Source organism: Dendropsophus ebraccatus, chromosome 13 (genome assembly GCF_027789765.1).
Source record: "Dendropsophus ebraccatus isolate aDenEbr1 chromosome 13, aDenEbr1.pat, whole genome shotgun sequence".
In the NCBI taxonomy this organism is placed as follows: domain Eukaryota; kingdom Metazoa; phylum Chordata; class Amphibia; order Anura; family Hylidae; genus Dendropsophus; species Dendropsophus ebraccatus.
This window is the reverse complement of record NC_091466.1, coordinates 75527630-75548196: the sequence shown is the minus strand read 5'-3', so window position 1 is coordinate 75548196 and position 20567 is coordinate 75527630. Positions and strand designations below refer to the sequence as shown.

General features: G+C 44.0%; 1 protein-coding gene across 5 annotated transcripts in view; it reads right to left on the bottom strand.

Annotated features, from left to right (window-relative positions):
* Positions 1-4178: 4178 nt before the first annotated feature.
* The window catches only part of BMP4 (bone morphogenetic protein 4), a 220614-nt gene continuing 204225 nt past the window's right edge, over positions 4179-20567 (bottom strand). For 2 of the 5 annotated variants that reach the window (XM_069950740.1, XM_069950741.1), the window contains exons 5-6: positions 8544-8917; positions 4179-6801 (exon numbers count right to left, since the gene is read on the bottom strand). In XM_069950740.1, coding sequence (XP_069806841.1) covers positions 5960-6801; positions 8544-8910 — 1209 coding nt within the window. In that variant the 5' untranslated portion in view covers positions 8911-8917 and the 3' untranslated portion in view covers positions 4179-5959. The other 3 variants (XM_069950739.1, XM_069950737.1, XM_069950742.1) reach the window with 3 other exon arrangements.

Sequence of the window (20567 nt, the reverse complement as noted above, 5' to 3'; positions counted from 1 at the left end):
TACAGATCACTTTACAGCAGCCTCCTCTTATCACTACAGAGAGAACAATAAGTCTCACCTTAAGGCCCTATTACACGGAATGATTATCAGCCATATGCGGCCATTACGGGCAATAATCGTCCTGTGTAATGGAAGGCAACGATCAGCCAACATGAACGATGTCGGCTGATCGTTGCTGTCGTTTGTCTTTCAACATGTTAAAAGACAAACAACCAGGATGGCAACGATCAGCTGCCGTCACTCCGTGGGACAGGAGCAGCGGCAGCAGCAGACTGCCACTATCCTCTACGGGCTGCCCGGACGATCTAGCGATCACCTGGGCACCCCCACCCCCCGCAGCTCTCAGGGGTGCCCCCCTCCTGTACTCACCCGCTAAATGCCGATGCGTGGAATAGCGGTGCAAGCGAGTGGGGAACACATCGTCCCGTATAATAGGGGCTTTAGTTTTAGCCCCAGTGGTCAGAATAAGAACTGCAAGATATCAGAATTATTTTATAATATAGATGGAAAAATGGAAAATTAGAAAAAATTTCACCAAAAACTCTTAAAAAAAGGTTTAACATGAAAACGTTATCTTTACACTAAGTCATTTTCTGATGACACATTCCATTCTCCGCCACTAGACTCAGTAGACAGCTCTTGCCGTGTTTGGGGTCAGTACCTGCGGTGCTCTCAGTGGCTGAGGCTGGGACTCCAGGGCAGACCCCAAACACACCAAGAGCTGCCTACTGGGTTTGGTGCCAAATTAGACAAAGCAATAATGTGAATGATCCCGAACAATCACCAATTCAGCATATTTAAAGGAAAAAAGACAGCACGGATATGGGCATTCAAGAAAAATAAATTTTTCTCCCTGGCTGACAGTGTCACAGAGGAGTGTTTGCTCTGCCCTCACAGCCTATGGCCACCTCACTCTCCACTGATGTCGCATCTACAGGCCGCCATCCCACCTCCTCCAGAATAATAGACAGCAGGGTCCGTCCAGAAGATACAGCGGCATCCTGAGAGCACAGCGGGCAGAGGCCGAGGGGCTGACACACCTCTGTGACACTGTCAGCCAGAGATAAAGATTCTTTTTTCTTGAAAACGGCAAACTGGCGACACTGATATATGTCTATCCCTGCTTTCAGTCTCCCTTTAAAGCGTCCTTTGCAATTGCCCTACAGATCTTACTGCTTATCCACAGCAATGACACGTGTTCGGCTCGGTTCACACTGCGTTTTACCATCTAGTTCACTGTTTCCTTACGTATAATTTTACCATAGACAAAAATACGTAAGTAATGTAAGTCAATGGGACATGGATTCTGCATTATGGCATACAACGCCATACATTTTGCATCCATTCTTTTTCCTAATAATAATAATAATATATATATATATATATATATGTATATATATATATATATATATATATATATATATATATATAAAAATGGACAGAAAAATGCAGTGTGAACCCAGATTTCCCTCTATAGAAAGAAGTGGTAAAACATCCGCTGCATTTCGGCAACAAAATAAACCTGCCCTGCTATTCATGCATCTTTCTTTCTACCGCATGTGGATGGAGTTTAGACAATGCCATCTATCTTGTGCCGTACTGGAGAAAAGTGCAGATCTGTGATACAGAATCCACACTGCAAATCTGCTACATGTGAGCTCCCTCTTAAAGGGCTAAAATGGTCAGACGCAGGACACCATGGTTGTTAATGTCCTATTTCCTCCACTGCAGAGAAGGGTTTGTGGATATTAAGTTAACAGACAATTATCTCAGGAGCCGGGGTTATCGGACTTGTGCAGATCAGTTGAAATGTGCGTAATTGCTCTGTCAAACAGCTGAAAAGCACTCGGCTTTTAGCTTATTGCCACTTTAAAATGAAATTCTTTCTGCAGAATGGTTATGCCTGATATTCAAAGCATCAAAGACGAGGCAGCAGGTCAGCAGTGCCCGAGGCAAGACAGCTAACCTTTAAAGTGAGGAATGAGCAGGAGAAGGAGGGTGAGGGGCCGATAAAGAGGAGGAAAAGAGTTTTTTAATAACGTCAATGGAACATTTATAGGCAGGTATAATAATAATAATAATAATAATAATAATAATATTTATTTGTATAGCGCCAACAGATTCCGTGATGTCTCCATCACAAGCTCGGAGAAGTCCTGGTTTGTGTATAATGTTAAGGCATTTCCTAACAAATTAAACTTTTCCAAAGTGAATTTTGCTGATATTTTGGTTTTGTGTTTAGATCTCAGACTCTCTTATTTTGTATAGTTTGCAATATTATAGAAATAATAGGAAATTATTATTATTAAATTATTCACCATTTTCCTATCATTTAATTCCTTTCACTTGGCTAAAGATTACTGGGTGCTCATTGTCGGCCGGCGGAGGGTTCTGCTCTTTGTGTCAGGGATCAGAAGCAATTAGTAAGTAGTGACCAAAAACATTCACTTTCTAAGACAGTAATCAGTGACTGATTACAATTAACGCTGGTAAGTGGGTCCCAGGAATGTCTATGAAGAGACCGAGTGGTCTCTGGCCCCTCTCAACATTCAGGGTCAGAAGTTTCATCTCATCATTTCCCTCTTCTTTCCTCTTTTTTTGCTCTTTTCAGGAAAGATTCCACCCAAAAAAATAATTAAATAATAATGTAGACCTATTTTTATGGACTCCAAGCTTCATTGGACCTCTAAAAGCAGCATTACAGCATTTACTGATATTCGTAAATATAATCTATCATTCATCAATTGCATAGACAGCCAGGTTTAGTCTATTGAATGGTTTACTATAGGTTTATGCCACCCAAGTATTAGGGTTCAATCAATCTAGAGAAGATAGAGACAGAGTCCCAAGTGGTCTTTTTGACCTATAACAATTTATCCTATTGACACAGAATGGTATGGTGCTGGTCTTCTCCAGCGCCATGAAAACATGGCCACTTTTCCCCCCTCTTGTCTCCAGATTGGGTGGTTTTTAAAACTCAGTTCCATTAAAGTAAATTGAGCTTAATTGTAAACCGCACCTGAACTGGAGACAAGAGAAGGGGGAAAGTGGCCATGTTTTTGTAGTGCTGGAAAACCCCTTCAAGACAAGTCTACTAGCGTGGCATCAATCCACAAATATAGCCTAGAACATATTAAACCATTAGAGACTGCACAAACCTTATAATGTGAGAAGAGCGAATATATAGTGAGAATCACCAAATCGGAATCTCAAGCATCGGTGGTCTATAGATTCTGTCTGGGAAGGTAGCTCCTCTTTCCAATTGCTCAGATCCCTTGGGAAAATCTGGTATGACTTTTACAGTGAATCGATGCGTATAGCAAGCAGGACTAGTTTCTCTCTATATAGAGGATAATAATAATTCCTTTATTTATACAGCACCAACTGATTCCCTAACACTGAACGTAGATTTGTCAAGTTGTTCAGTAGATTCGCTCAGGTTGTGATTAGGAAAAGTACAGGGAATCAGCCCATGTTCACACAGTGCGGTTCTAATGCATATTTTAGGCCAGGGATGAGGAACCTTTGACCTGGAGCTGTTGCAAAACTACAATCCCCATCATGCCTGGACAGCCTTCGGCTGTCCAGGCATGATAGGAATTGTAGTTTTGCAGAACCTGGAGGGCCGAAGGATCCCCATCCCTGTTTTAGGCCATAACCAGGACTGAATCAGACTTCTATTATACCTGATTCTCCTTCGAGTTCTAACTCCTGGTTTTGTCTATTAGGATACACTGACAAAAACACCGTATTATATTAATAAGCATAAAAACGTCAGTACCAGAAACGAAAAAGATGAAGATTTGCCTGATTTCCTGAACATTTTACTGTCATAATTCTCTTCTACACACTGACAGGGGTTACAGGTTACTTTCTTCTCTTACATTAGAACAGGTATGGGGATGGGAAATGTAAAGTGAAATGAAGCAATAAATCCTGAAGTAGAAAGGAACTGGAGGGATTGTATTTTCCGTAGTGTCAATTCCTCATCAAAGCGAGTGGGAGGTCGGCACATTATTTACATACACACATTAGGATCATTAGAGTGACAATGCCAAAAGGGGCTAAACAAAACCCTGCAAATTTCATGCAGAATTCCTAGACCAAACATTTGCCGTGACAAACAAACACCACTGTCCACCCATGAATGTAAACTAATAAAAGACAGGAGCCGCCGCTGCTCTTCTCGTAGTCACTTTAATAAGGAATTCATTGCACAGGAAGGTTAGGACTTTGTTCAATAGACGCTGTCAGACTGGGGCAATGCGCTGGTCAGATGGGGGGAGGTTGCTGGCTGTCACTGTCATTGACCACCAGCTTTTGCAATGGCAAGTAAAGGAGTTTGAAAAGTGACATTGGGGCCACTCTCTTGCATCAATGCAAAGCACTGCAAAGAGTCTGGTAAAAGTTAGGCTTAAGTTGTCAACCTAATAACATGCTTATAGTATGGAGCGTGAGGGGCAGCTGCCAGACACCCCTGACAGCAAAAGATAAAAAATCATATTGGTTTTAATCCCCCACATGGACCTAGGCTGGACCCTAACCACACATAGGGAGGAAACCCTGAAACAACCGAATGGTGACTGTCAAATATAGCTAAACCCATAGCAACAAGAGCAGGTAATGTAAGAAACATTATATATATAATCATATATATATATATATGCTCCTGCAATGACCTTACAACCCTATTTACATTGACAGTACACTGTAAAAAGACTTTTTTTCTGCAAATCAAACATCACAAAACAAATTAGTCCTGAGGGAAAACTAAGTTCAATCTCCTTTAAACAATTTATTTAAGCCCTGTACAATTAAAAAGGCCCTTTCTGAAGGGAGCTACAAAAGCAGCATGAAGTCTTGTTGCCTTAGCCCGAGGCTCTGATCTGGTCCCTCCACCTGCACTCTCCGGGAAGTTGTGGCTTGGCAAACTTTCCACTCTTGAGTTTTTACTGGTTTCTCCTGAGCCCCCTCCCTGCGATCCCCTTCACCATTTTCCCCTTCCTAAGCACTTACAGAGCTTTCAATAATTAGAAGGCAAACCTTCATGCAGTTTACTGGGGATGCACTGACACGCAACTCTACAATGACCTCTTATTCCACCGTTAAAGGAGGAAAATAAATATGTTTATTTAAAAAATATTATCAAAATATTATAGATATTTATAACAAAAAAAAAATAGGATTTTTTTTGTTGGCTGGCGAAGACGGAAGCACAGATGAACACATCTGTCAATGGTAAATACAGTACTTGTCAAGTGTCTCTGCATTTTTTATGTGTTTTTAACCTTCAAAAGACTTTGGGAAGCTTTGATGTTTTAAAAGAAATTATTTTGCACAATACTCTCTCAACTACAGGCTAGTCTGTAGACTCCGCAAAATTACACACACACACCAAAAAAAAGTTGCCTGAATAGCTTTGAACCTGCAGTATATAGCAGGGGAGCTATACTCGGCATTAGCATGACAACTCAGGGGCTTCCAAGAGTCTTTTTAGTAAATTAAGTGGAAAAAAAAAAAAAAAACACAGAAAAAATCCCACTAAGCGCAGGTTAGCGAGTGAAGCAGTTCAGTTTCCCAGACTGCTCTCTGCTCTCAGCTACTTTACATTCATTTAGGGAGATGGATTTTAAGCCACGCTGCCAATAAATATTAACACTATGAAAAGATATTAATAGAAAAAAAATACTCTATTCCCATATAAATTCATCCTAATGTACATTTATACACAACTGTACAAAGAAGTAGCTTATGTTTTTGTAACTTTTTTTTTTTGTTGAAAATAATGACTTATTTTATTTTTTTCTTTTAATACGTCGTTATAAATATATTTTGTCAAAATATATGATCATATTGTCAAAACAATTTTTGCACGTAAAAGACATAAATAAGGTCAAGGTGAAAGTTCGGTTTTGCGAAGGAGTCCACATGATAAGCAGTCTGTTTTTTGGGGGGGATTTTAACGGCACCCGCACCCCTCTACCACCATCTCCTGATAGTTTTTAAGGACAACTTTGTCGTACTCGTCCAAATAGAGCATGGAAATGGCGCTCAGTTCTGTGGGAACGCAGCACGCTTTGGGAATGCTTGAGTTTACTGAGTTTACCAGAGTCTGTACAATGGCGTGGTTGGTTGAGTTCAGGTGGTCAGCCAGGGGAAACGGGCAGTCACCATGGCAGTAAAACGCCTGATATCCAGGTGGTGCCACAATCCAATCATTCCAGCCAACGTCACTGAAATCCACATACAGAGAATGCCTCCGGCAGTTTTTGTTTTTTTTCCGGGCTCTCTGCTGTTTCGGACTTCTTTTAGACCTCCTGGTCAGTGCATGTCCCCTGCCATCGTGGCTAAACGTGATAAGAAGCGGCCTCATCTGCGACCAGTCTGCATTCTCTTGAGGTAATAGCGATCGACTAATCCTAACATGCTTCCCCTGATAAGTTTTAGTCTGGTTGAGATGAATAACCTCAACAGCAAGCCCATGGTTAATTCCCTTGTCTTGGGTCCACCTCATAATTGCCGGACTTACATCAAAACTTTCCCACCGAGTCACATTATGATGGATTAGTCTGGTGTCCAGTAGCCTAGTGATCATCTGTCCGTTTGCTGTCAGAGGCTTCATAACTTCATATATATTTATTCTGTGAAAGCCTTCTTCCCACGCTGGGCCATGTTCAATTTGTTCTCTATAAAGTCTTAGCTCGGCTGAAGAAATCACCTCGTTCTCAGGAATGCTGCTGAGATTGAAGTAAAAGCGGATGCTGGAATTTTCTGCTGTGCCCGGTATGTTCTCCAAATGTTCTAGCAAAAAAGAAAAAAAAAAAAGGATAGTGAATACTTGTAGGTTACATGTTAAGACAACAGATGTACATGGACTGGAGAAGAGCCTGCATCAGTGCTGGAGAAGGGCACAGCCATGGTTCTGGGGGATGTTTAGCCCTTTGTGATGCACACACCGCAAGACCTTCTAGTTCCATGTACAGAATCACTTGGCAGCTAAGATCACATACAAGGTTTCTTTTTTTTTTCTCTCTAACTTGAAGTGTATTGCTTGGGATATCCAGAGAAAACATAGAGCATGCCTTGTTGATCATATTACAGAAGGGGGGAAAAGCAAATTCCAGCACAGTAATGATGCTGTGGATTAATAACTCAGATTTACTTTGGGAGAGAAACATCCGCTAGGAAACATTTGGGTCAGATTACAAGGCTTCATTGAACAAATCTTACAAACACGCGGCTGTAGCGTTAAATACACTAAGTGTATTTTAAGTATTAAAACTAGTGGAAAAAACAGGGAGTTACACCTTTGCCTTTGATGAGAGGGGATACATAAAGCGGCTTATAAAATCCTCAAACGGGTCATACACGGAACATAAATAGGATTTTTTTCTTGATCTGGGAGGGCCAGCTCAATGTGCCATTTGTAGAACGGCCATCTATAGAGACCCTGAACATATATCACAATATATATTATTGTCACCAATATGTTCATATGGGCTCGGGGATCATCCTAGAAAAGGCTGGTGCAACCTGTAGCACTCCAGTAAGTGTGGAATTACAAGTGCCAGAGGACAGAATGTGACTTGTAGTTCCTCCAGGGCTAAGGAGTGGCAGCTTGCCCGCCTGTGGAGATACTGGCCATGATACATTGATGCACGCTCAGCACTTCAGTTGCACCTAACATGTAATAAGCTTATGTGGCTTAGAGGGCCGTTATTATATATACTGTGGATTGGTAAAGAACATTTCCCAGAGAGGCAGGTGTTTTATGTTCTGTCCCGGCTGCTCGGCACTACACTGGCCAACATACTCTGCAGCTATGGAGAAGGAGCTTTCCGCAGGTGTCTGGAATGCATTGCAGATTTCTCTTTCTCCTGCCCCGGGTACGCTCAGGGGGCTACAGGCTCAGAGAAGATTTCTGCCTTGTAACCACTTGATCATTTAATGTACACACAGAAGATACAGCGATAACAAAGGAGCCACCAGGAAAGCCGGTTCTGGGATCACAATAACTACATTTTCTAGAAATAACAGGCTGAACTTGATTGAACCGTGGCCCCTTTACAGTAACTACGGCAGAGGGTCTAATAAAAGCTTAAGGTGAATAACTAAACACTAGGAAACCTGGAGATGCTCCATTCACAAAGTTAAATTAACACTACTGTGCAAATGTCTAATGGAAATTAAGGGGGATGGTAAGCAATTGTATAGAAGCAGGAGACAATAGAAGGTGTTACCAAGATGTTACATGAGAATAGGTAACAACATGGGAATATTATTGGGAGAGACAGACCAGAGGGGCCATCGAAAAATAATATGGACTCAAGTGCTTAAAGTGATTAAAGGTAATGGGTGATGCACAATCCTGCCATCTCACTGAATACTTAGAGGTCAGTCTGGGGTAAAGAAGGCAGGACCTGTGCAAATAAGAGGTGGCAGGAATATGGAGAGACCACAGACGTGATCTTCGGGGGTCCAGATGGATTTATCTGACGGATATTTGGGAAGGGGAGATAGGATACCAGTAGGTTGACACTCACCTTCATGGTGGAAGCTCCTCACGGTGTTGGCACGGCTTGTAGGTCTCTCGGGATATTCCAGACTGATCTCCTGAAGCTCGTCCTCTTCCTCTGCTGACTGGAGTCGGTACAAGTCCCGCATATACGCGGGCACCACCACTTCCTTACTGGGTTGGGGCCGCTTGCGGAGGCCAAACATTTGCAGCAGCGTTGCCTCAAAGTCCCGCAAGAGCTCATGGCTCTGAGTGGACCTCCTTCCGCCCGCCTGGCCCTGAATCTCAGCCACTTTCTTCTTTCCGGTCTCAGGGATCAGACTCGCATGGCTAGTGCCTCCTAGCAGGACTTGGCATAATAAAATGACCATCAGCATTCGGTTACCAGGAATCATGGTGTCTCTGGGGTGCAGAACACAATACATACAAAATAAATAGGAGGCTCGGAAATGGAAACTTCTAAATCAAGTGGTAAAGACAAACAGAAGAAGAGCAGCCGGGCAGTCGGCAGCGTCCCGGGGCAGGAGGAGGGCTTCCTATCATGTCGTGGTCTAACTTGTTTACTGGCAAATAGCTGATTATCAGATAGCCACCATCCTGCTAATCTGTGTGCGTCTCTGCGACTATCAGCACAATAATCTCAAGCTGCCTGGCTTCTTGCAGAGCAAACAGCCTGTCCAGGCAGTGCAATACAATCTCACTGTCTCTGCATTGAATCAGCCATTCCCAAATAAAAAGCTATATAGATAGGTGTCGCTTACCAGTCACAAAGCCCACAGCATCAGCAGCCTCTGCCAGGGCATCCACAGACAGCTGCCAGGTGACAACCACATGCCTCGCACTCTCTAGCAATGCCAGTCTTCCACCTGAGGATGTCTCCCTGCCGGAGCGCTGCCCAGTCCAGGAATGCCACTACAGGAGGCTGAATTCTTTCTGTCAATGCAACTCCTCTTATCTCCTCCAGTGCACTCTGGATCAGCTCTAGACCGCTGGATGCAGAACAGCCTGAACAGCTGATACTCCACATCACCCAGCAGCAGATGGGAGGAATCACCTCTTACAGCTGGGCTCCAGGGGGATGGCCCCTGCCATGCTGCAACACTGCATCCCACTACCACTGCAGCTCCTGCTGACCATTACAGGGGGCCACACAGAAGGGAAAGACAAGAACCCCAAAAATAACAAAAATAGAGAGAGCAAAATATTAAAGTCTACTCACTGACAGAAAACAAGGCATAGAAAAACAGTCCATGATTCTGGAGAGCCAATCCTGGACAAAGGTGGTGAGAAGCTGAGGGGCAGCGAGGCGGTGTGCAGCCCAGGATGATATTAGGAGAATGGAGCTGCCTCCTGAAATGAATAAGAGACTCCGGCCAGACAGTCTGTTTTTCTTCCAGCCCCTCCAGAGTCACATGGTGCAAATCACTCCGGGAACCTGTCAGTCAAGTCTGGGTATCCAGCCCCCCGGCCGTCCTATATAAGGAGACTCAGCCCCTCGTCCTGGGGACTTGTGCTAGAAGGATCAGCGGCGGCGGCAGGTGTGCACACTGCCCTGCGTTATATCTATCGGGTGTGCACACTGCCCTGCGTTATATCTATCAGGTGTGCACACTGCCCTGCGTTATATCTATCGGGTGTGCACACTGCCCTGCGTTATATCTATCGGGTGTACACACTGCCCTACGTTATATCTATCGGGTGTACACACTGCCCTACGTTATATCTATCGGGTGTGCACACTGCCCTGCGTTATATCTATCGGGTGTGCACACTGCCCTGCGTTATATCTATCGGGTGTGCACACTGCCCTGCGTTATATCTATCGGGTGTGCACACTGCCCTGCGTTATATCTATCGGGTGTGCACACTGCCCTGCGTTATATCTATCGGGTGTGCACACTGCCCCGCGTTATATCTATCGGGTGTGCACACTGCCCTGCGTTATCTTTATCGGGTGTGCACACTGCCCTGCGTTATATCTATCGGGTGTGCACACTGCCCTGCGTTATATCTATCAGGTGTGCACACTGCCCTGCGTTATATCTATCGGGTGTGCACACTGCCCTGCGTTATATCTATCGGGTGTACACACTGCCCTACGTTATATCTATCGGGTGTGCACACTGCCCTGCGTTATATCTATCGGGTGTGCACACTGCCCTGCGTTATATCTATCGGGTGTACACACTGCCCTACGTTATATCTATCGGGTGTACACACTGCCCTACGTTATATCTATCGGGTGTGCACACTGCCCTGCGTTATATCTATCGGGTGTGCACACTGCCCTGCGTTATATCTATCGGGTGTGCACACTGCCCTGCGTTATATCTATCGGGTGTGCACACTGCCCTACGTTATATCTATTAGGTGTGCACACTGCCCTGCGTTATATCTATCGGGTGTACACACTGCCCTGCGTTATATCTATCAGGTGTGCACACTGCCCTGCGTTATATCTATCGGGTGTGCACACTGCCCTGCGTTATATCTATCGGGTGTGCACACTGCCCCGCGTTATATCTATCGGGTGTGCACACTGCCCCGCGTTATATCTATCGGGTGTGCACACTGCCCTGCGTTATATCTATCGGGTGTACACACTGCCCCGAGTTATATCTATTAGGTGTGCACACTGCCCTGCGTTATATCTATCGGGTGTGCACACTGCCCCGCGTTATATCTATCGGGTGTGCACACTGCCCTGCGTTATCTTTATCGGGTGTGCACACTGCCCTGCGTTATATCTATCAGGTGTGCACACTGCCCTACGTTATATCTATCGGGTGTGCACACTGCCTTGCGTTATATCTATCGGGTGTGCACACTGCCCTGCGTTATATCTATCGGGTGTGCACACTGCCCTGCGTTATATCTATTAGGTGTGCACACTGCCCTGCGTTATATCTATCGGGTGTACACACTGCCCTGCGTTATATCTATCAGGTGTGCACACTGCCCTGCGTTATATCTATCGGGTGTGCACACTGCCCTGCGTTATATCTATCGGGTGTGCACACTGCCCTGCGTTATATCTATCAGGTGTGCACACTGCCCTGCGTTATATCTATCGGGTGTGCACACTGCCCTGCGTTATATCTATCGGGTGTGCACACTGCCCTGCGTTATATCTATCAGGTGTGCACACTGCCCTGCGTTATATCTATCAGGTGTGCACACTGCCCTGCGTTATATCTATCGGGTGTGCACACTGCCCTGCGTTATATCTATCGGGTGTGCACACTGCCCCGCGTTATATCTATCGGGTGTGCACACTGCCCTGCGTTATATCTATTAGGTGTGCACACTGCCCTGCGTTATATCTATCGGGTGTGCACACTGCCCTGCGTTATATCTATCAGGTGTGCACACTGCCCTGCGTTATATCTATCGGGTGTGCACACTGCCCTGCGTTATATCTATCGGGTGTGCACACTGCCCTGCGTTATATCTATCGGGTGTGCACACTGCCCCGAGTTATATCTATTGGGTGTACACACTGCCCTGCGTTATATCTATCGGGTGTGCACACTGCCCTGCGTTATATCTATCAGGTGTGCACACTGCCCTGCGTTATATCTATCAGGTGTGCACACTGCCCTGCGTTATATCTATCGGGTGTGCACACTGCCCCGAGTTATATCTATTAGGTGTGCACACTGCCCTGCGTTATATCTATCGGGTGTGCACACTGCCCTGCGTTATATCTATCGGGTGTGCACACTGCCCTGCGTTATATCTATCGGGTGTGCACACTGCCCTGCGTTATATCTATTAGGTGCGCGAAGCTGGGGATGAGGGGGGCAGTCTACAAACACACACCTGATGTCACACTCAGTAACGGCCGCGCTGATGCATTGTCACACTCAGTAACGGCCACACTGATTCACTGTCACGCTCAGTAATGGCCGCACTGATGCTCTGTCACTCTCGGTAACGGCCCCGCTGATGCATTGTCACGCTTGATAACGGCCGTTTTGATGCACTGTCACACTCATTAACGGCCGCGCTGATGCATTGTCACACTCAGTAACGGCAGCTCTGATATACGGTCACACTCAGTAACGGCAGCGCTGATGCATTGTCACACTCAGTAACGGCCGCACTGATGCATTGTCACTCTCAGTAACGGCCACAGTTATGCACTGTCACACTCAGTAACGGACGCACTTATGCACTGTCACACTCAGTAACGGCTGCACTGATGCACTGTCACACTCAGTAACGGACGCACTTATGCACTGTCACACTCAGTAACGGCCGCACTGATGCACTGTCACACTCAGTAACGGCCGCACTGATACTTTGATATATTCAGTAGAAGGATAGATTCTGAAAACACGCAGACTCACTACTGAACACACGGCTCTGTATTATACATTTTTAGGGCTATGGTCACACAGTATTTGTAACCCAAAATTTTGGTTGCAAAAATACTGGCCAAAAAACTGATAGAAATACTGTGTGTGACCACAGCCTGGAGGAGAAAATAAACCACAAGACCCCCAGTAATGAATTTTGGCATGCATACACTGAGTTTGTGTCCAGGCTATTAAGGGTTAATTGACCCACTGAGGACATGAAAGGAGACTGGCAGCAGCCAGGGAAGGAGACAGAACACCTCATTCACCTGGGCTATTAGCATTCTTATAGTCTATCTGGAGTATTACACATCCCACCCATTCTTACACAAATGTCTCAGCACATCCACACCCTAATGGCAGGACCCCCGACCAGTGCGACACACAGGGACAACAACAACTGCAGTGCCTGGTGGAGATATATGTGCTATGCCAGCAGGATCGTGGACACAGTTATCCAAGAACACCCCAAGAGAGAGCGGACAGACAGGTGGCACCTTTACCTACAAAACACATTTGATATTACAGTGATGGACGTCACAAAGTTTTTAGTCTGTTTTTTTTTTTTGTTTTGTTTCACAAATTGTCAGTCATTTTGCGGTTTGAGCGCCTGTCATTACAGCGACGGCTGTTCGTACATTATTCCAGTTCAGGCCCTTTTAGTTGAGGTTCTTTTTTTGAAGGTCCATTAAATTAAATAGTAAAAACGGTCAAAGGATGGTGGAAATAAAAAAATGGTGTGAGCAATTAAGTTGCGTCCATTGTTTGCAGACGCATCCACAAAAAATTACGATGAACATTAATTTGACGTCTATGGCAACAACGCCCGTTATTTCACTGTGCTGAGGGAGGCCGTCATTCCATTCATTTCATTCCTTCATTCAGTCATTCCTTCAATTAAAAAGAAACAGTGGAGGTTTGTCTTTATTGTTGGCTCCAGGACCCGTCCTCACCTCATACACAGAACAATTCATAAACAGACACATTATCTCCAATAACAAAGGAATTATCATAGCCGTTATTCACACTGTTTTTGTTGTCCGTTTATAATTTTTTGAAAATCCGTTATTATGCGGTTTGGCCGCCCGTCAGTGCCCAGTTGATACATTATTGTAGTTTAGGTGGATTAGTTTCAGAAAGTTATACAGATTTGTAATTTACTCCTATTTAAAAATCTCCAGTCTTCCAGTACTTTTCAGCTACTACTACTACTACTAATATTTATTTGTATAGCGCCAACAGATTCCACAGGACTTACAGCTGCTGTATGTCCTGCAGAAAGTGGTGTATTCTCTCCAGTGACACAGTGCTCTCTGCTGCCACCTCTGTCCATGTCAGGAACTGTCCAGAGCAGGAGAGGTTTTCTATGGGGATTTGCTGCTGCTCGGGACAGTGCCTGACATGGACAGAGGTGGCAGCAGAGAGCACTGTGTCAGACTGGAGAGAATACACCACTTCCTGCAGGACATACAGCAGCTGATAAGTATTAGAAGACTAGATATTTTTAAACAGAAGTAAAATACATATCTATATAGCTTTCCGAAACCAATTTATTTAAAAGAACATTTATTTTCGCTGGAGTACTCCTTTAACCTTTTGAGGACCAGGCCCAAAATGACCCAGTGGACCGCACAAATTTTGATCTTTGCGATTTTGTTTTTCCCTCCTCCCCTTCTAAGAGCTCCAGCACTTTCAGTTTTCCATCTACAAGGCCATGTAAGTGCTTGTTTTTTTACAGGAATAGTTGTACTGTGTAATGGCGTCATTCATTCTACCATAACATGTATGATGGAACCGCAAATATATTATTTAAGAAGATATAAATTGGTGACATCGTAAAAAAGAATGCAATATGGTAACGTTTGGGGGGTTCCTGTGTCTACGTAATGTACTATACGGTAAAAGCGACATGATACTATTATTCTATAGGTCAGTCTGAACACAACCATATGCAGGTTTACACGGATTCTCTATGTTATATTTTTTTTTTTCCTGCGATGATCTCTAGTTTTTATTAATACGATATTTGTGAAGATCGGAAGTTTTGATCACTATTTATTATTTTTTTTTTTTTTTATATAAAGTGTAACATAAAATCAGTAATCCGTGCACTTTTTATCCCCTCTTTTTGTGTGCTTGTTAAATTTTAATAGATCGGACCATTACGCATGCTACGGTATATTATATGTTTATTTATTTTTATGTTTTATTTATATAATGGTAAAGGGGGGGGGGTGATTTCAGCTTTTATTGGGGTAGGGGGTTTGGGGTAGTGTATTAGTGATTTTAACTTTTCTTTTTTTTTTTTTTTTTTTATACACATTTTAAGTCCCTTTGGGGGACTTGTACATTCATTACTTTCATTTTATACACTGATCATTGCTATGCCTGTGCAGGCTCAGTGAGCAGATCGCCGATCGGACCGCAAGGAGGTAGGTGAGAGACCTCCGGCGGTCGGTTTTACCGATCGGGACCCTGGCAGTCACACTGCGGGGGTCCCAATCGGTAAGTGATAGGGGACTCCCCCTGTCACTTACACTTAAACCCCGCAGCATTTAAGGAGTTAATGACACGCTGCAGCCTGTCATTAACTGTGAGGTGCCAGCTGCTCACTGCAGCCGGCCCCCACCTGCTATCAAGCGCACTCCCCTCTGGAGCGCGCTTCATAGCTCAGTATAAGGGTTAATAGTAAGGAAGGTGAAAAAAGAAGAACTGTGTGTGAACTAAAAAATAACATCCGCTGTTTGCAAAAGACGTCCGAAAATAATTGTCATGAACATTATTTGACATCCGCCTCAAAAGACGTCCGTCATTTAATACACGGTGTGCAAATGGCATCTGTTATTCTATAGACTTCAATGCAATTCATTGGTGCAATAAAATGATGCAATAATGGGCTTTAAAAAAAAAAGTGGATGTTTTTCTTTTTCTTTTTTTTATTAATTTGAACATAGCCATAAAGTTGCCAATGTTTAAAATGCTCACCCAATAGTCACTAAAAATAAGGATTTAAAAATACCCTAAAATCTAGCAGCCATTTTTTTCCTGCTGTTTGGGGTTTTTCTGGCATTTTCTCGTGTTAGTAAATTAGGTAGAGGTGTTTTTATCTCTGGAATTTTGTTATTGTTTTTTTTTTCTTCACAAGTCAAATCTAGGATCTCTATTGAAGAATTGGTGAAAAATTTAAAATATGCATATAGACGTGCCTCTCTTTTATTGTTTTTACCTCTCTATGAGAAAAAAACACCAACAAGTCATAAAAATGTCCTGCAGGTATTAGGTTTAATTTTTCCCAATTGACTCTCAGCTAATATCCGCAGTGTTTTTGAGCCAAAAAGGCACCAATTTTGGTATTTTTATTGGTAAAAAAAAAAAAACACAACACCCCGAATGACTGAAATAGAGAATATCTGCTACATTGTATGTGACTGGACCAGTGAAACATACAATGGGTCCCATAGCAAACGTTAGAATGAACCACGTATCTTCCTATCTGATTTTGTGCTTATTTCCTCTTGCTTTCCTTGATCCTTCTGTCAGTTCTCCGTCCCTTAAGTCTCTATATAGATCAGCTGCATATTCTGTCCCTATGGTGTGTACAGCCTGGCCTGCTGCTGTACAGTACACGGAATACCTGACAAAGCACATGTAGTGGGAGCTTCCAATGTATATCTTCCCTTAGCTCCGGGCCACTCAATATACAGGAGTGAGGAGGAAATAAGTGGTGTCCCACCACAGGTGTCGCTATTGGTTACTGTACTTTTAAGTGTAAGTGGTGATGTAGTAGTGCCAGAGTTTCGCCACAAGATGTCGTTATTGCAAGTATGTATACTCAGTTATTGCACAGCTGTAGTACTCAAAGGGTTATTGTTTATGTACCACATGGATCTGTTCGCCAATGAGAGTTTTTTCTTCTTCTCACCTGTCATCTCTCTCTTTACTTTTCACATATGCTCTCCTCACCCACTCACAGCTCACCTTACATGCGCTGTAGGAAGGAAGTCACATGGGTAGAGTTAGGGCCCTATTACACCAACAGATTATCTGACAGATTTTTTTGAGCCAAAGACAGGAGTGAACTATAAACAGAGAACAGGTCATAAAGGAGATTCCTCTTCTTTTCAAATCCACTCCTGGCTTTAGTTTACAAAAATCTGTCAGATAATCTGTTGGTGTAATAGGCCCCTAAGTGTAGGATCTTTTGCCTTGAGACTCTGTAGAGGAAGGACACCAGCCAGAACACTCTACAGCGGTCCAGTTAGGCCCTGGCCCCTGCCAGGTCCCCAGTCTCAGTGGTGGTCTAGACGCAGAACACATGTACCTAGACATTGTTTCTTCTCAAGCAACCTCACTCAACACTATGCAGTGTTAAGCTTCCACTTGAAAGGACAAGTCCACGCCGTGGACAAGGAGAGACACAGTGCAGGACAGTATCCATAAGAAAGTAAGTAAGTGATCCGCATAGAGCAAAGTTGCTAGAAGCCTATGAACTCTATCTCACAGCATGGGTGTAAGCAGGGAACCCTCAGCATTCTGTTCATCCCAGGTAACAAGGTCTGGGGCTTGTGTCACCCTCTAGAAAGGGTCACTCGACACTGGTGGGCAATAGGTGGTGCAAAGACCAAAGATTTAAAACACAGGCACAAGTATTCTCTCTACTCTCAAGAATTCTTCTATTTCTACCTCTTAAAATGACTCTGTACCCACAATCTGACCCCCCCAAACCACTTGTACCTTCGGATAGCTGCTTTTGATCCAAGATCTGTCCTGGGGTCTGTTCGGCAGGTGATGCAGTTATTGTCCTAAAAAAATACTTTTAAACTTGCAGCCCTGTGCCAAACGGGAGTATCTGTGCCCTAACTTTGCACAACCTCTCTGTCCCTCCTCCCCACCCTCTTGATCATTAGGAATGCTCCAGGCAGATTGCCTCCTATTCCCCACCTGTGGCAGCCCGGCACATGAGCTGGATCGTTAAGCACCTGTGCAATGTTCAGCATGGAGAAAATATTTCAGTGGCATTCCTAATGCTGAAGAGGGTGGTGAGGGGGGACGGAGGGGTGGTGCAAAGTTAGGGCACAGATACTCTCGTTTGGCACGGGCTTCAGATTTAAAAGTATTTTTTTAGGACAATAACTGCATCACCTGCCGATTGGACCCCAGGACAGATCTTGGGTCAGATTGTGGGTACAGAGTCGCTTTAAGGCAAATCTGTATTATCTGCTGCCTACCTCAAATGTCTTCAGAGTAAACAAGAGTATATTTATGCTAAAGAGACTCTGTGATTTTTTGTCAAGCACCAACACAGCACACACACCTTCCTTGTGTCATCTCCCCTTTCTGTGGGTGGCAGTGCCAATAGTCCTGGTGGGTCACTACTCCACTCCGGACCACTGTGATAAGTACCCAAGGGACCCCACAACAGCCCGGCAGGTCACTGACCACAGGGGAACAAGGTATAGCCAGCCCGTTAAAATAAAAGCAGGTGTGCCAACATACCTGTGTGCCCAACTGGCACTGGCGTCACGACAGATTAGCATCACTGGGCCAGGCTGTATCTCGGCCAACCACCATAGAACAGGCGTCACACCTAACCATCTGGCAAGTGACCGGCCGTACCTCCACACCGGGGGTGTACACCACAAATAGATACAAGACACCTTACACGTGTCCATCTCTAGCATAGCTGTGACAGTATAGAAAGTGTACGGCTGCTGTGTGTTAGTAGCCTCTGTACCATTTATTACCATTACATGTGTGATGAGGAGATGGTGGGCCGTACCATATTATTATATCAGTAGCTGCTGGTTCCATTACATGTGCTGTCCATCCCTTATCCGGCCGGGTTCGGGGCCCTTTGATGTGGCAGGAAGTGAGGTAGTACAGCACTAAATGACAGGAGATCTGGCATCCAGGGTTAGCGGGGCCAGTCTGGAGATATCAGCCATTTGTTATATCAGACGTCCATCCTACAGCTCGTTCTTTACAATAACCTATCCCATTAGGATTCCCTCTTCATTTCTCACCTTCCTCTGCCTTCTCCTTCCCTCTCACCTCTACTTTAAAGAGTCACTGACTCTCATCTCTTCTCCCATGTCTTCTAGGAGACAACAGAGTTCATAAAAGTCATATAAAGATGTATCATATACCTGGCATATTGTCCTGAAGCTAGGACTGGGCTGGACTAACCCATAGACTGGTCCAGCTGTTCCATGATCATACAGATCCATAATGCAAACTCCATGGACTACATCAACAGCCTCAGTCTATGGACTATATATATACTGCAGTACAGGCTCATTCTACACTATGGACTATATATATATATATATATATATATATATATATATATATATATATATATATATATACACACTGCAGTACAGGCTCAGTCTACACTATGGACTATATATATATACTGCAGTACAGGCTCAGTCTACACTATGGACTATATATATATACTGCAGTACAGGCTCAGTCTACACTATGGACTATACATATACTGCAGTACAGGCTCAGTCTACACTATGGACTATACATATACTGCAGTACAGGCTCAGTCTACACTATGGACTATATATATATACTGCAGTACAGGCTCAGTCTACACTATGGACTATACATATACTGCAGTACAGGCTCAGTCTACACTATGGACTATATATATATACTGCAGTACAGGCTCAGTCTACACTATGGACTATATATATATACTGCAGTACAGGCTCAGTCTACACTATGGACTATACATATACTGCAGTACAGGCTCAGTCTACACTATGGACTATATATATATACTGCAGTACAGGCTCAGTCTACACTATGTACTATACATATACTGCAGTACAGGCTCAGTCTACACTATGGACTATACATATACTGCAGTACAGGCTCAGTCTACACTATGGACTATATATATATACTGCAGTACAGGCTCAGTCTACACTATGTAGACTAATACTTGTATGTATAGAGGAAATAACAATGAGCAGGTTATAGTAACACCATACAAAGTAGTGATATCCTTGATACTTACTGGTTACTACAGACATCCTGTAAAGGAATTATGGGGCAAAAAGGCAGATATAGTCCCCTGTGTAATCGGACCCACCATTGTGTTTTTTTGTCACTGCCAGTTCTTCTCCCCTGTAATACAGATGTGTAGCCGATAAGTGGTGGCAGCACGAAGATCCACAGGTGGTCAGTGTGCTGCCCTCCCTGCATAGTGCTCTAGCCACTTAAAGGGTTAAAGGGTCTGTGAATGAGCAGCCACACCAGTGCCTGCCCCATTCTTACAGATTTAGGCTATGTTCCTACTGAGGAATTAATTTCCTGCAGATTCCGCCTGAAACTCCGCCTGTAAAATATGAACAGAGCAATGTCCCATTGTGTTCAATGGGATATCCGCTCTGATGTTCACACTGCGAAATTTTCACTGAGAATTTTCACACAGAATTTTCCCTCGCTGATCCCCTTTCCGCCCAAAGAATAGACATTCATTGGATGGATTTCGCCAAAGAAATCCTATAGAAGTCAATTGGGTGTGAATTCTGCGCCTATTCTGCCAGAGCTAAATGGGCGAGGAATTTCAAGTAGAAAACGTTCCTCTTGAATTGAGTGTGAACATACCCAGGTGTTTTCTGCCAAATAAATCTCATTTAGATGTATGGAGCCGATTTACAGATCCAGAATAT